The 16,099-nt window shown below is 45.3% G+C and overlaps 2 protein-coding genes across 2 annotated transcripts in view; one reads left to right on the top strand and one right to left on the bottom strand.

Moving 5' to 3' along the window:
* Positions 1-7,306: 7,306 nt before the first annotated feature.
* Positions 7,307-8,957, bottom strand: LOC131083024 (collagen alpha-1(I) chain). Its single transcript, XM_058023303.1, has 2 exons — positions 8,343-8,957; positions 7,307-8,118 (listed from the first exon to the last, which is right to left on the bottom strand). The coding sequence occupies exons 1-2, from the start codon at positions 8,955-8,957 to the stop codon at positions 7,897-7,899; spliced, it is 837 nt and encodes a 278-aa protein (XP_057879286.1). The 3' UTR covers positions 7,307-7,896.
* SLC2A13 (solute carrier family 2 member 13) overlaps positions 8,775-16,099 on the top strand; it is a 144,820-nt gene continuing 137,495 nt past the window's right edge. Inside the window, exon 1 of the mRNA XM_058022407.1 lies at positions 8,775-9,502. Within this exon, the coding sequence (XP_057878390.1) occupies positions 8,956-9,502 (547 nt within the window). The 5' untranslated portion in view covers positions 8,775-8,955. The remainder of the gene's footprint in view (positions 9,503-16,099) is intronic.

The following is a 16,099-nucleotide window of genomic DNA, read 5'->3' as shown; positions in this document are numbered from 1 at the left end:
TTTGCTAAATTTCATTTCTTTTCCAACACAGTCTTGTGGCTCACCTTCCTGGCTCTGCTACATCTGTCACCTCACAACTGCTGCAGCCTGTGACAAGCCACCCACAGCCTGAGCAGTGCTCTGTGACCCCTCTCACACCCACTTCTTCCCTGCTCCTCAGCAGAAATCCAAGCCAGCATGAACAAGTCAGTCATGACTGCCCTGCTCCCCTGCCAGGAAAATGCTACAATTGCACTCTAACATCATCCTGGGTTGCCTGCCCATTGCTGCCCCTCCAGCAGACAACCAGGTGCCTGAAATACCCAGTGAGGACAAGGGCCCCAAGCTGGAGGCTTCAGCCCCTGCCTCCTCCTAGTCTGCAGTCCTCATCTACCACAACACCCCCCAGGCTGCTCCTTGCTGTGATCCTGACCCAGAAGCTCTCAGCAGGTCTGCCTCCAGTTTGATACCGGGGCAATGCATTTGTCAAGGAGCTCTTTAATGTAAAGCATAACACCCCAGGCTCTTCTCCACCTGTCCTTCCTAAATCCTGTGTATCCATCCATGGCCACATTCCAGCTGTGTGCAGCACACCACAAAGTCTCAGTGTCCTGCAACAGTGGCAGGGCAGCTGCTCCTCCTGACTGCCAGGCACTGGGCACCCCTGAGGGCAGCCTCTGAGTACCTGCCTTTAGATACAAGCAAAGATGGAATGGGCTCAAATCTGCCTGATTTAGGCATATAATTTGTAGCTGCAGAGAGAAGCAGGTGCAGAAATTCTGCATCATTAGTGAAAACAGCCTGGTGCCTTGGAAAGCTGCTAGAAAGAGGTCGTGTGTGTTTAGCTCCCATTTTTTCACACAGATCACCATCAGAAGTGCCTCCTACATATACCCAGGGCCATGTGCTGTTAGTGCTATATTGAAAGCAGAGTCCTCACTGAACTTACAGACGCTTTTTAAAAGTCAGTGGCATTACTTTGTGATGGGTATTAGTGACTGTTCAACACTTCCTACTAAAAATCCAACCTTCCCAGGGGATTAGCACATCCACATATCAAATGCTTTGAAGGGGTCAAAAATCACTATTAATGCAATTTTCAAGAGTCTTTAATGTTAAATTTAATATTATCACCTTGGCCCCTATGCTGCTTGTCAGGGAATTGTTAAAATTTCTAGAGGAAGTTACAGAAAACATTTCATAGAGGATCAGTTCTGAAGTGCAGCAGATTTTAATACTTTCAGCAGAACAAAATAGACTAAAAAAACCCCATCCAGCTACATTGGTGGAAATAAGATTTTTGAAGTACAGATAGAGAAAGAAATAAGCAAGGAAGCAATTACAAATGACAGTGTGCTGCAGCTACATCCTCTTTCTCAGCAAAGGAAAGTGCTGGTTTTCACCTTTGACGTCCCAGTATGATGCCTGGCATGTGTCGGCCAACTTTAGGCACTCTGAATGTATTTTGCCTTTGTACAGGTGTTGCCATTACATTGCAAGAGGTCTATTGTCATTATATTGTAAGGGTTCTATATTGCTAGAGTTTCATACCTCCTTGATGTTTCTCATAGACAGCTCCTCCAGGCACTGACTCTTTCTTCGTCTCACAGAAACCAACTGACTCCAGCTTCCCTCAAACAACCAATCTACTCTTTTATAACATTCCTCTTCAGGCTACAGCTGTGGCCTGTTAAAGTCAGGCCTGCTCCTAATCTTTAATAATTAACCCAGCTGCAACTCTTTAGGGGGTAAGATTAATTTCTATACTACATTTGTTTACTTATATTCTATCCCCCTACATACAGGGAATTCACATGGTACAATTTTCTTCTCAAAGTTGCCTATCCCTCATGGTACAGTCCTCTCAGAAAAAATCCCATTGAACAAATTTTGGTGGATTCATAGTCAGTCATATCCAAAGGGTCAACCGACTTAAAGAGTCAGTGACTGGATTCATCCTGGCCTGATTCCAGTTTCATTTGCAAACTCAGAGAAAGCATTTCTGTACAGTGCTGTGCTCTGAGGCAATGCAGTGTCAGGGCTGACAGCAAAACCAGCTTTTAACCTGCAGCTTACAGAATATGGCTTCCACTTCCTGCAACTTTAATTTGATGGAAATACTTTGCATTGACGAGGTGAGAGTTTATAAAGTAGCGTATTCATACCAGGTCAGATGCTACTTTTCTAGGGATGGAGAACAGCATTTAGTCATAAATAAGCCTGAAAGCCTTTCTGATTTATTTTTCATTAAATGATAGACAACTGATGGTCTGGTCTTATATAATCCATAGAAAGATTTGGTTTAGAAGTACTGTCCACCTTTTATGGAAATCATAATAAAATTTGTTTAGTGAACAATAGAATGAAGGAGGTTTGGACCCAAATTAATGGGTCTGCATGTAGCTCTCTTCTTGGATATGTCTTCCATGTACACCAGCTGCTAGGTGCGTGCTGGAATAGAGCATTACTCTGATTCCAGAAACCTGAACTGAGTGAGAGATGGCCTGTTGTCATTCTGGGTTTCCCTGCAGCACTTGAGGAGGTTTCTGTTTGGCAGACAAACAGCTCTGTGTTGGTGTACATCTGTTTGAAGATACACTGTATGAAGAGCATTCCTGGTATCCCTGGAATCTCATGGGTAGTGTTGTGCCAAGGCCTTGATTTTCATGCTGCCAGGTGTTGTAACTAAGTAATTATAACTTTTACAGGGTAATAATGACTTCATAAGCATTGTAAACTGGCAAGGCATCTTTACAAGTACACAAATGTAAAAAATCCAAATTGTGCAATGATAAAAGTCTGCATTCCCCTCCACTCCCACTCCCCATTTTGCACTGGCTTTTAGCATGTGCTGGACACTGAATTTTAGAGCAATGCATTTAAATGCACAGCCTGACCTTCACCCCTGGACATCTGCACAGATATCAGTGCACAACTCCATCTCATAGCTGCAGACACAGCCATTGGGGCACACTGGATTTAGCAGCATGTTTTCACATGCGCTGCTGCTGCCTGTACCAGAGACTCTTCTTCAGTTCAATCTTGTTAGATCTTCCTTCTGGCAGCCAAAGGAAAGGCAGAAAGGAACTGTTCTCCTGCCAAAAACTGAGTCTCTGCTCTAAAGCATAAAAAAGTTGTTGATTATAAAAATAGAGAGAAAAATTTAACTTTGAGAAATGTGCTTCTTACAATTACATTTTCAATAGGACTGAAGTGGGTTTGCTGGAATTCATATTTATAGAAAGAGAGTGAAATTATACAAAATGTGAGCTCAGATGGTTACTTTGGTAAAGTTACCTGGGATTGAAACAGCCTTTGATGTGATGTCTTAGCAACTTTAGCTGTACTGCTGCCAGTCTGTCAGGCAAAGAATGCTTCATCTCCCAGTTTGTCAGCTTCTTTCTGCCAGCAACCATCATCCATACCTTCCTCCTGTGCTAAGGCTGTAACTCTTCCTCCTTTTTAAGCAACTTGCCACTTGACCAGTAGGATTACATGCATGGCACCAGTACATTCCTTATTAATAAATTCTGATGCTACTTCCATTTTGAAAGGATTTTCCAGAGGAGGTCAATAGTGATGTCCCAGTTTACAGTTTCAGATAACTGCAGTAGAAGGTAAATAACAGGTTAAAATCTCACTGCAGAGCAGGACACTCAGGAATAAGAGTACTAAATAGCAGCATCCAATCAAGGAGAGGTTGTGTATATGAGAGGTGACTTCTGTTGAGATATTGGAGAAGGATCTAATCAGATCTGTACATAAAAATGAGAACCCAAATCAAACACTGGAAGGATTACAAACAACTAAACTGTATTGAGAGCTCAGAGATAGGCACATTCAGATAAATGAATGACTCTGTCAGATAGAGAAAATGGCTGGAGAAGGAATGTTATATGGGGACTAGCAAACTATAGAATGTATCTGAAAGTGTCTTCTTTCCAAAGAGACCAAACAATGTTGTTGTAGGATGAAGTTTGGAACAAAATGAAATCTTATAGCAATACACTGCTTATTTCAAATAGTTTCTAAACTCTTATTTTCAGATCCTGTTTTTTTTTCTTTAGAGAATTCCTTACAGTCTCAATGTTATATTACTCATACATACCTGCAAACTCAACAAACTGGTGTGATCATGGGTCAGGGTTTGTGTCTTCTCAGTAGGAAGAAATACTTTTCGTAAAAAGTTGTACCCCACCATGGCACACTGATAATGTAAAATTCTGTGTTCAGAAAAGGTTTCTGAACCTTGAGACTGCAAGCAAACTTGTAAGAAAAGTTTCTGTCATTGCTTTTCCAAGGTTTCAGACATTATATAAGCTGCTGCTATAAACTGCATTTGCTGATCTTTTTTTGTATATTCAACTAGGAGATTTCCCTCAGCCCAGCACAGTAGTATTTCTCAACTCATATAGCAACTCTGTTCAGCAAAATATTATGGCAAAATAATTGACTATCAAAGCAGCATCAGAGTTTAAGACATCATAACAGTAACAAACAAGAAATTAGTTTACAAGACTAAAATCTAAAGGGGTTGGACACTGTATTGCTGAAACCACATGAGGCTAAAGACCTCATGCCCCCCCCCACAGCACCAGCTGAGAAGAGAAGAATTCTTGGTTTGAGGATTTGCTCCTTGTATTACTCCTTTTTTTTTTTTTTTTTTGTGAAACTAGTTTTATGTGAATAATATACCCATCATTGATAAAGCTGACCTTCTTTTCCCACAGAATCACATCCTTTTCTGCCTCACTGTCTGTCTCACCCCATGGCTCTTACATTCTTGTCTGCACATCAACCCAATTTCCTTTAAAAATCCATCTTTTCCCTATTGAACCTATAATCTTCTTGAGAGGTGAGAAAGAGATTTCCTGGATCCTGAGGCCTGGGCTGAAGCAAATCCATGAATCTGGCCTCCCACTTGCCGGGTGAGGCTACTGACCGCCAGACTGTCACACAACAGACCTAGAGCATCTCTCTGTGAATCTTGGCTGGAGATTTCAGCACTCATCCACCCCCTTCCGAGGATCTGCAAAGACAGGAGCTTACTCCCCTGTTCTGTCTAGCAGAGTTCTGGGCACATTACAAAGCCCTCGGTAATTTTCTGGAAGACATTTTCTGATTTATACCATGTATCAACAAAATAAAAAGCAGCCAAATCCTGTGATTATTCCTGCTCTCTATTGAAACACAAAACTTTGAGTTTTTGAAACTGGAAAAGTTCTTTGATCTACTTCACAACATCCTGGCAAACAATTATGCAAACACACCTTAAAGGAGAGAATGAGGAAGAGCTGTGAATCTAAACAGTGTTTCAATTAAATACTCAATCTCTTGAAAGCATAACATCATAGCTAAAATCCACTCAAATCCTTCTTTGAATCTGATGCCGTCTTAGATTACTGATCATACCTACTGCATTTTTAATTAATGTGAAATCATCTATAAGTCAGTTTTTATCATGAAATGTAGTACTATAGAGAGATGATCACAACAGTGAAAATCTACAAACAAAACAAATGCTCCATCTCTCTCATGAAGCCAGTCTTCAGTGTAATGCATGAACTCTCACAGCTAAACTTTTTGTTGTCTTTCTTCAGGGAATCCTTTTAAGAGAGAAGCTTGACAGCATGATCTGATGAGAAATTATGTCTGTTTGTGCTTGTGTTGGGACATCAATTGAAAAAAATAAAAGCTTTTTGCTAGCTCTCTTGAGTCTCTATTAACTGCAACATACAGGATGCCTCCAGCATCTGTGGTGGCTATTAAAAAGACAGGTTGTTTTTGTGACAGCCAGCTGTTGTGACAGTATTCTGTAAAAGCATTCCTTCTATCTGGCTGGGGATTTGGTGTGAATGTTTTCTGTTTCATGCACTGTGTCCCACATTCTTATTTGGGACTTACATAAAAAAAAAAAAAAAAAAAAAAAAAAAAAAACAAACCAAAAAACTAGTGAGTGTTATGCTTGTTAGGCAAGTCTGGAGTCTTCTGGAAGATTACAGCTTCTGTGCTGCTCGTGCAGTAGCAATGTAAGCCAGTCTGCTCATGGAGAGCTGCTGGACCTGAGGGGACAGTTCCTGGTAGCCCACCTATTTGATCAAGGAGAGTTGGATAATCTTTTTGGATTTTAGTAAAGCTTTTGATACTGTCTCTCATAATATCCTTCTGGACAGAATGTCCAGCATTCAGCAGTTCAGGGAAAGTGCCAGATTCTGCACCTCAGATGGGGCAACCCTGGATGTATGGACGGACTGGAGAATGAGAGGCTGGAGAGCAGTGCCACAGAAAAGGACCTGGGGGTCCTGAGCAATGGAAAGGTAAATATGAGTCAGTAGTGCCCTGGCAGCCGGGAGGGCCACCCATGTCCAGGGGGCATCAGGCACAGCATCACCAGCTGGGCAAGGGAGGGGATTGTCCTGCTCTGCTCTGCTCTGCTCTGGGGTGGCCTCATCTCGAGTGCTGGGGGCCGTTTTGGGCCCCACAATATAGAAGAGACATTAAACTATTAGAGAGTGCCCAAAGGTGGTGAAGGGCCTTGAGGAGAAGCTGTATAAGGAGTGGCTGAGGTCAGTGGGTCTGTCCAGCCTGGAGGAGACTGAGGGGAGACCTCGCTGCAGTTACAGCTCCCTCATGAGGGGAGGAGGAGGGGCAGACCCTGATCTCTGCTCTATGGTGACAGTGACACTGAGGGAGCGGCCTGAAGTTGTGTTGGGGGAGGTTTAGGTTCAGTATTAGGAAAAGGGCTCTGAACAGGCTCCCCAGGGCAGCAGTCACAGCACCAGCCTGACAGAGCTCAAGAAGTGTTTGGACAGTGCTCTCAGGCAAATGGGGGACTCTGGGAGTGGTGCTGTGCAGGGCTGGGAGTTGGGCTTCATGATCCTGGTGGGTCCCTCCCAACTCAGCACATTCTGTGATCCTGTGATAACTTCATTCCTCATGCTAGAACCTGGAACTATTTCTTGCTTTAGTACTGGGTTGGCCCCTATTGGTCTTTATTAAAATAAGGAATGCTCTGTGCCAATCAACCCAAATATTGACTAAAAATAACTGAATGTTAACATGCATTTAATTATTATCTAGTTCAGGCTTCTCCCATGCTCAAACATGCAAGCTGACCTATTGTATTTAGAAATCCACCGCTACATCTCTCTCTAACAGGATTACGTATAGAGACATTATTACACTGTTATTATACTTATTTTAGTAACTAAAGCTCACTATTTTATTTAGTTAGTATTATCTGGACCAGTATCAGCATGTCACAGCTTGCTTTGAGGCAGAGGCAAATCACCAAAGAGACTGTGTGCAGCTGGCCATGTTGGACTTTGCTCCCTCTTCTAATTTTTAAATTCACATGGCTATGACTAGTACTGCTCACAAGGTGTGGGCTGGTAACTGATCCAGTTAATTACCAAAATTCTCTGGGTGCTGGCTGGCCTCATTATGAGAATCTCTGCAGAAGACAGTTAAGTCAGAATGAAAATTTTGTTTTATCCGTATTCGTGCCAACATACAAGAAGTACAAATTATAATATTATGATATTATGACATATACTTTTCCCCAAAAATGCATTGCATCTGGAAGGCCCTTCCATGCACACTGGCAGCAAAGCTTGCCTGGGTCCTCATGGAGACAGGAACCTCTCCCTGCTGACAGGATCCACCAGGCTCTGCATCCCGGGGAAAAATCCCCAAAAAGACTGCTTAAAGGTGGAATTAGCAAAACACAATGCTCTACTTCAAGCACAGGAACAAGCTCCAAACTCTGCTCCTACATGGTAAGAAACCTGTCCCACTCTGAAAAACAGCTGGCAATTTCCCTTTATTTTTGGAACAGGATCCCAGAATCGTAAGGGCTGGAAGGGACCTCTGGAGATCATTCAGCGCCCCCGCTAAGACAGGGTTAGCTAGAGCAGGTTACACAGGAACACGTCCAGGTGGGTGTTGTGTCTCCAGGGAGCAGCCAGATGTCCCTGGGCAGCCCGTTCCAGCGCTCTCGCCGCGCTCTGAGGGAGCAGCGCCGGCTCCAGCTCCCGTGCAGCGCGCAGGGACGGGGCGGGCAGGCTCGCTCGGAGCCCCGGCAGCGACAGCCAGGGCAGCAGCGCCGAAAGGAGCCGCGCAGCCTTCCCATTCAACACCCTGAAAAGAGGGAGAGCAGGGGAGGTGGGACAATCAATCGACACTAACGATCTGAAATGGTCCCCCCAAGTGAGCTTGGACGAAGAGAGCCGGGAGACCCCAGCAGCGAAAACCTGCTACGTTCGTGCACAGCAGCAGAGACAGTATCACCCAGTGCTTCAGAAAACGACAAACGCGGACGCGGAACGCTGTCTCCGTTCAAACGATCCAGTTACTAAGCGAACCTCGATCGTTACGCGCCCGGCACCCGGACAGCGCTGCCCAGACAGTGCGGAAACCGCGCGGGTGGGCAGCCCCGGCCGGCGGCCCCTGCTCCTCATGCAGACGGGGGCCGCCAGCGGGAACAGCTCCGCGGGCTCAGGGACCGGCCCCCAGGCTTGCGTGGCGCCCACCCGCCCAGGGCTTCCTTCCCGGCTTCCCTCCCGACTTCCTTCCTGGCCCCAGCGCCACTGCCAGCCCCGCCGCCCGCGAGCGAGCGCGGCGGGGGCGCTCCGTGCGCAGGCGCCCCGGGCCGCGCCTGCCCCGTGCGGCGAACGGCGGGGGGGCGGCCGAGCCCGCCCCTGCGCCCGCCGGGCCGCGCTCGGCGCTGTCCCCGCCTGCCTCCGCCTCCAGCTCCGCCCGGGCGCTGGGAGCGGCGGCAACTTCCCCTCAAGTCCGCCCGGCGGCCGGGGGACGATGCGACCCAGCTGAGTGCGGCCCGAGAGGGGCGGGCGCGCTGAGGACGGGCAGCGTCGGCAGCAGCGGCAGCCCCGCCGCCCGAGTCTGAGTAGCCCGGCAGCCGCCCGCCTCACCCCCCTGCCCTCCCCCGGTCGGGGCGGGAGCCGCCGCGGCCGTCCCATGTCCCGCAAGGCCAGCGATAATGTGGAGTACACGCTGCGGAGCCTGAGCAACCTGATGGGCGAGAAGAGGCGGCGGCAGGCGGACGGGTCCGCCGGCTCGGGCGCGGCGGCGGGCGAGCGGAGCCTCATCGCCGCCGAGTCCTGCTCCAGCCTCAACAGCGCGGCGTCGGGCGGAGAGCTGGAGCGGGCGGCGCGGCGCCAGTTCCAGCAGGACGAGACCCCCGGCTTCGTCTACGTGGTGTCGGTCTTCTCCGCCCTGGGGGGCTTCCTCTTCGGCTACGACACCGGCGTGGTGTCGGGGGCGCTGCTCCTCCTCAAGAGGGAGCTCAACCTGGACGCGCTCTGGCAGGAGCTGCTCGTCTCCAGCACGGTGGGCGCCGCCGCCCTGTCCGCCCTGGCCGGCGGCGTCCTGAACGGGCTGTGCGGCCGGCGGCCCTGCATCCTGCTGGCCAGCGGGCTCTTCACGGCGGGCTCCGGCGTGCTGGCCGCCGCCCGCGACAAGGAGACGCTGCTGGCGGGACGCGTGGTGGTGGGGCTGGGCATCGGTGAGTGCCGCACCGCCCCGCCCGGCTCCCTCCCCCGCGGGGACCCGGCTCTTGTCCGGCGGGGGCAGCGCTCCCCGGGGAGGTTTAACCGAGCCGGGAATCGCCCGTCCCTGCACGCCCGCAAACCCCTTGCAGTGAAGCAGAAGGCGGAGCAGTCCCGGAGTGCCCCAGGCTGGGGAGCTGGCGAGGGGAACGCGTGGCTGAGCGAGGTCCGGGCGGGGTCGCATGGCCATCGCAGCGCGGTGTGCAAGGGGATGGGATGTGTGCTTGCCCTCCTCGATTTTACTACAGGTGGTGTAGTCCTGTAGTTGCTGGGAGAGTTGTCCGTTTTCTGTACGAGGAGAATGGTCCCGCATCCTTCCTGCAGTTTCGTGTTTAGAGTGGTCTGTCAGTGTCCACACCGTACGCCGCAGGCTTTGCATTTGAGGGGGGTCTGGGAGGTCAGGGGCGAGGACATCACGCCTGTGTTTCTGAACTGTAAATCCCTCTCTGCTGGTTCCCAGCATAGCTTTACTTGGGCACTTAAGGAATGCCTCTGGGGCAAAATGAGGTCGTAATCTCCCTAGTCTGAATAAGTTAACGCTTGCTTTGGAAGGCTGTGGATTTCATTGATGATACACTGAACGTGAATTGCTGCTCTTTATTTGCCTTCCTGTATGGGTTGCAAGCAGTGGGTTCTCGTAAAACTTCGTAGTTGTCCCAAGGAACTTGCAGTGATGAGGACTGTTTTCTCTGACCTGTGAGACTGGTTTCTGTGCCGACTATATCCTAAATAGCCCTCAACTCCGAGTTGCTCTTCAGCTTCAGCTGCCGTCCTATCTGGCAGTAATTGAATTATACTCATCATCTAAGATAGGCTGTATGAGGTTAATCAGAATTCTTGGACTATAGTAGGCATAGTCTTGCATCCCTTTCTGTCTGAAAGCACAAGGACAAATTGAGAACTAAGATTGTTTTTGTCGGTGTAGCAAAGTTATGCTTCTTAGCCATCGGATAATTTTCTGAGTCCTCAGGCTTGTTATAGACACACTTTCTCTGATGCAAATTGTGGCCTTATTAAGGAAGAAAAGTTAGTGAGTCATAATAAGGGCTGTCAGAAACAAAATTGTCTCCATCCATGAAAAGGCTCATGCTGCTTTTCCCGTACAGCAACATCGGGTTGCAGTTTTCCTACCTCAAGTTGGATGGTTCTTTTTTTAATTTTTCTTTTGAATGCTACCTCTCTGCATGTTTGCTGTTTATTTCAAGACTTTTAACTGCAGAATGTTGATAATATTGGTAATGAAGTTCAGGAGGCAAAACTAAATTTGACTATGAGATTGCATGGATAACAGGAGTTTTGATGGCAATATGTAGTACATATATTTAGTGGTAGATACTAAAAATACCACGTGTGATGTCTTTCTGTGTTTGTGAAGCTTGTCATGTTCCTTTACTGTAACTGGTTAAAATGACAACTTCAGGGACTGTAGAGAAATGAAATGGATGGATGGTTTGCTTGACTCCTGTGTGTATGATTTGTAGAGAGATACATAGGCATGTTGGAATTGTCTGACCATAGTGCAAATAAATGATATTCAAATTATTGGGGAGATATGAGACCTGGGACTTAATATAATCAATATATAACCAGAAATGAAAACTCGGAGCCCTAGATCTCTTGTGTGCCCTGGGGAGAGAAATCTTTCTTTGGCCTCTGTCCACATCAGGGGCAGAGGTGGTGGTTCTGCTGGGACTTTGGAGAGCTGAAGTAAGAAAGGAGAAATATTCTGGGGATTTTGGAGCACAAAGACAATAATTTGTGTTTTAAAAATGTGATGTTTTAGCTTTTTTTTTTTTTTTTAATCACTGACTGCTCTTCTTTATGTGATGTAGCTCAGAGCCAGAAACAAAGCTTTACCTCAGGTTGCTGTGATTAAGCATGACAAGAGACTCCACTAATTGCAGAGTCCAGATGTAACACGGTTTGTTTTACAGAAGGAAAAAAACCTGTTGTGGTTCAAAGCTGTTCTCATATAGCAAACTGGAACAGTCTCTGCATTAAATCCCCCACCAGAGGGAGCCTGGATAATTTAATGAAGGCATTAGAAATTGGTGGAAGTTTTTTCTTCCCTTTCATCTCTTGTAGACTTCTGACTATCATTTTACTGTCCAAAGTGAGCCAGAGCTTCCTAGTGCTGGTGTGAGGAGTCTGTTCAGTAACGTGACACTTCAGCAATAATGCAAACTGCTGAAATGTGAGGGTGCAGGGGTGCAGTGTTACAAATGCTTTCCTACCTGAAAACCAGTAAAAACTTCTAAGAAATGTATAAAATTATACACAGTTAAGGTTTCTTTCCTGTAGCTCTCTGCAAATTGCCCATCAAAAGATCTCCTCCAGATACATGTGGGTTTTTTTGCATTTACTAAGTGAATTACTGTGTTGTGATCAGTACTGTGGTGCTGTAAAAGCAGATGTGGTGATGTTCCTTTTGCCCTTGCTGGCTGCAGGGTAGATCAGTGTTAATTTTGTCTGTGTGAGAAAATGGCTATTTTCCTTGTGACTGTGATTTATAAAGGAATAAAGTTAAACTTTCAAGGGTGAAAACCAGAGGATATATGCTGAAATGAGGAACATCTCTCATTTGTCTGTCTTGTCCATTTTTTACCATTGTCCTTAGAGCTGTTTTGAAATGGAAAAACTGTCCTTTTTCTGCAGCCATTACAGAATGAGATGTTTCTGGAAATAAAGTCTTTCTCTCAAGGAGAAGTCGAAATCCTCTTTTATTGTAAATGTTGAATAGATTTTTATGGTGGAGACTGTTATGTTCCCTTTCTGTGCCTCTTTCCCTCAGTATTAATACAAAATTTTAGAGAATGCATAAAAAGGCAAAACATGTTCAGCATGAGCTTGGAATATCCTTAGATCTTTTCAGATCTGAATTTCTAAATATATAGTGCATGCCAGTTGCTAAATGGCTTAAGGAGGTTGTGGCTAGTTAGTCCCTGCTCATTTCCAAGCAGTTCTGGTGCCCTGAAGTCTTTAGGAATTTGTCTGAGCCAGATGTCAGGAGTGCAACACTTGGACAGATATTCATTACAGCAAATGGGGGCAAAATCCAAACATTTAGGAAATTGGATTGCATGAGCTTGGTAACACAGTGTGGGCTTAGCTGGGTAAAGAAGTCATTGGTACAAAGTGTGTTTGGACCTTCAGCATCTGATAATGGTGAAGGCTTCCTCCTGTTGTGTTGGCTACTGGGTCTAAACCAGAGATTAGAAAGGATAATAATAAACAGCCTTGTTTGCAAAATCACTTCTTTCTTAGGCTGTGATCGGTCCAATGTCCTAATTTGCCCGAACCCTTTGGCCATGGTTTGCCAACAGCTCATCTGTCTGCAATGGGAGTTGTTTATCCTTCTGTCATCTGGGGCTGCTGCAGGTTTTAAGCTTGCAGCTGGTGTAGGTGGGTGTTGCATGGTGCTGCAGGGAGTGAGTGAGCTGTTCAGGTTACTTTTGCAAGAACACTTGCTTACCACCTGTGGAAGGGAAGCAGTTTGGGCAGAGTTCAGGAAGTGACAGCCCTGAGCTTGCTCCTCCATAGCTGATCTCTGTCTTGATGTACAATCATTAGCTGGATAATTAGATACTCCTGCCTTGTTTGGCATGCAGAATAAATGGTGCTCAATTAATGATCAGCTTTTCAGGTGTTGTTTTCTTGCTGTATGTGTGGCTTAGGCATTACATAATGCACACATTACCCAAGCTCTTGTGAAAGCAGAGTTACTTGGGATTACAGAATGTGTGTTACTGAGTCTGCAGTGCAGTGGGGACCTGCCTGGTTAGGTGCCTCATCTTCTCCTTTACTCCTGTCTGTCATACATGAGGTTTCTTCACAATGTAAGCCTACTGCTCACCGTGCTCAAAATGTCTCTAGTATTTTTTTGAAAGGCTATATTTGAATCTGACATATGTAGTGCATCTGGTAGCGTCTTTTGACTACATATGTAGGTCATTTTCTGAGCAGAGGAAACAAGACTGTACTCAGAATTAGGCAGGAGTGAAAAGTTCTGGCATATGGCTGTGGCTCCCCTGGTGGGGTTGGCTGCTATTGACAATAAGGTTCAATGCCAAATGACAAAAATAACCAAATTTATCCAAAGGACTTGCACCGTATAGTGCAAACCCTGTATGATATTTGAAGTGGTTAAAAAAAGGTCTGCCATATAATCTGGACTACTAGATATGCTGTGGAAATACTAGAAAATACCTGGGATGACATGTTGCCTATGAAAGGTTAGGATATGTGTGCTGGTTTTTATTACCTTCTTATTACCTTCTTTTCCCTTCTCTTTTTTTTTTTTTTTTTTTTTTTTTTTTTTTTTTTTTTTTTTTTTTTTTTTTTTAATGTGACTGAGCTTTTCCAGGTATTTTTTCAGTGTATTTTTATCTTGGAAAACCAGATTAATAATCTCATCCTCCCTCAACAACCTGATATGGGAAGCTCTGAAGCTTCAGTGCTTCAGTCTGTTTTTATAACTGAATGTCCACCAGGTTTTTTTGAAGGAGTTTATACCTTGGTGCATTTTGGAGTCACCCTAAACCCCCAAATATGCTGTGCTGCTTCTGACAGATGCTTGTAATTTTCAGTCCAGAGGTTCATAGCTATTTTTACCTCTGGAGACAGTGGTTTGTTAAACTGGCAGTAGGGATGCAGGGGAATGGAAAGACAAATTTCTGGGTTGTTGCAATTGATTCTTGTGCTATCACTGTCCATAGATGGTCACCCAAGCTTCCAGGACCTGAAGGTACTGACATTACTGTGTGTGCTCAGGATTGAATCCCTGCATTTTAGGAGATTAATCTATTCTAGTGCAAAAGCATCTGGAAGGACACATTAGCTTCTGATTGGAGCTGCAATCTTTCAGGGTACCAGGATTAATTTAAGATTAAAAACTGTATATTTTGAAGTCCTCCAATTTTGTGTGTCTTGGACAGGATACACAGTACTCTATGCTCAGTTCACTGTCACATCAATAAGCACTGACTCCATTGATGTTTTGTCTGATGGTGTAATACAAAAATCAGCAATTTGCACAGGAATGTTGCTACCTTATATTTAGTGACCATTTCAGAAAACAATATTAAGTACACAGTGTTACATCTAAGAGAATTTTTGGATTTTTGATTCTTCTGGACACTCTTTAAAGTCATGAGGGAGGTCATAAGTCATAAGTCATAATTTTTTTTCTGAGCGTACTAATCTGTACTTTGCCAATTGTATTCTGAGGAGCAATGAAAAAAGAAAAAGAATCACTGAAAGGAGGTGCTGCAAAGGTCTTTTAAATTATGTTTTTCCTTATCTCATTATCAGTAGACTTCAAGATTAATTACAGCAGATGTATGCTCTTAAGTGGAGTTTTATAGAATATATCCTATTTTAAAATACATGAATTTCTTTTAAAAATAATATTTTAAGAATCTTAGGGATTATTACATTCGAAAATGGTAAGCTTTTGGGTTGCAAGTCCTAAAGCAGTTCTGAAAATTGGTGATTCCTACTTAAGATGGTTGGACTCAAAGTGAGAAACTGTGGCTGTGTGGCATGCTGGCACCACAGAGGTATAATGGGCCTGATGGATAGCTTTGTTTGCAAAATTGCTTTTTGGGTCTTCATCAGTGGGCTTTCATATCTGACCTGTACAATCAGTGTTTCTGGTGTGAAGCTTGTGAAGTGCATGGGTCTGCATTGAAACCAGTGGCTGAGGAACATCAGGAGAGCAGAGTTCCACCTTTGGGCTTTTCTTTGCAATGATTATGCCTGTAGTATCAAGAGAAGCAGTTGTTAATTCTGTTGTATAGATCTTGTCTAACACAGCTCTGGATGAGTCTGGAGCCATCTGATTACTTTAGCTAAACTCTCTGTAAGACTTTTGATGCAACTTGGGTGCAAACTCTTCTAAAATGCTCATGATAGTTGTAGAAAATGAAAGTTTAAAAGCACACATTCCTGTTTTTTCCATTTCTGATCTTCCTCTGATTTGTTGTCAGATTTAGGCTGGTTTTGTGAAGGATTTATTCAAAGTAAATGCATGTTCTGAAGGGGATCTTTTCATATGTGGTTTCTTTTTTTGGCTTTTTATATACCCAGTCACTGAACTTCTGTTTCTTAGCTCAGACAGTCTGTCCCTCCTTCCTTCACAATCCCTTCCAGACCTGCTGCTGGCACAGATGAAATGCCACACAGTGACCTCAGAACCCCTCTCCCCCTGCAGCTGGCTGTGGATGGGCCACAACACACTTTCAGCCATGGGGCTGTCCAGTGTGTTCCCACTTCTCTTGCTCAGCTGAACAGTAAGGGTGTCTGCCTCTTCTGCAGTTGGGCACAGACTTCCTTTTGTGTTCCTCCCTTTCAAACCACAGATTCTTGTTTGGAGTCCCCATGGGTGCCCTAGGGATTGCACCTGGGTTGACTTTCTTTGGACTTCTGCCATCATTTCATGTGGCTGTGTGCTAGTGAGCTGAGACACTGAAGCAGTTGTATAAATTTAATAAAAAAAAGAGAGGTGTATGTTTATTGATAAATGCAACTTTTTGCCTTTACCTTGGGCTTGTCCT

The sequence above is a fragment of the Melospiza georgiana genome, chromosome 4, assembly GCF_028018845.1.
Source record: "Melospiza georgiana isolate bMelGeo1 chromosome 4, bMelGeo1.pri, whole genome shotgun sequence".
NCBI lineage: Eukaryota > Metazoa > Chordata > Aves > Passeriformes > Passerellidae > Melospiza > Melospiza georgiana.
This window is presented reverse-complemented; position numbering and strand designations above follow the sequence as displayed.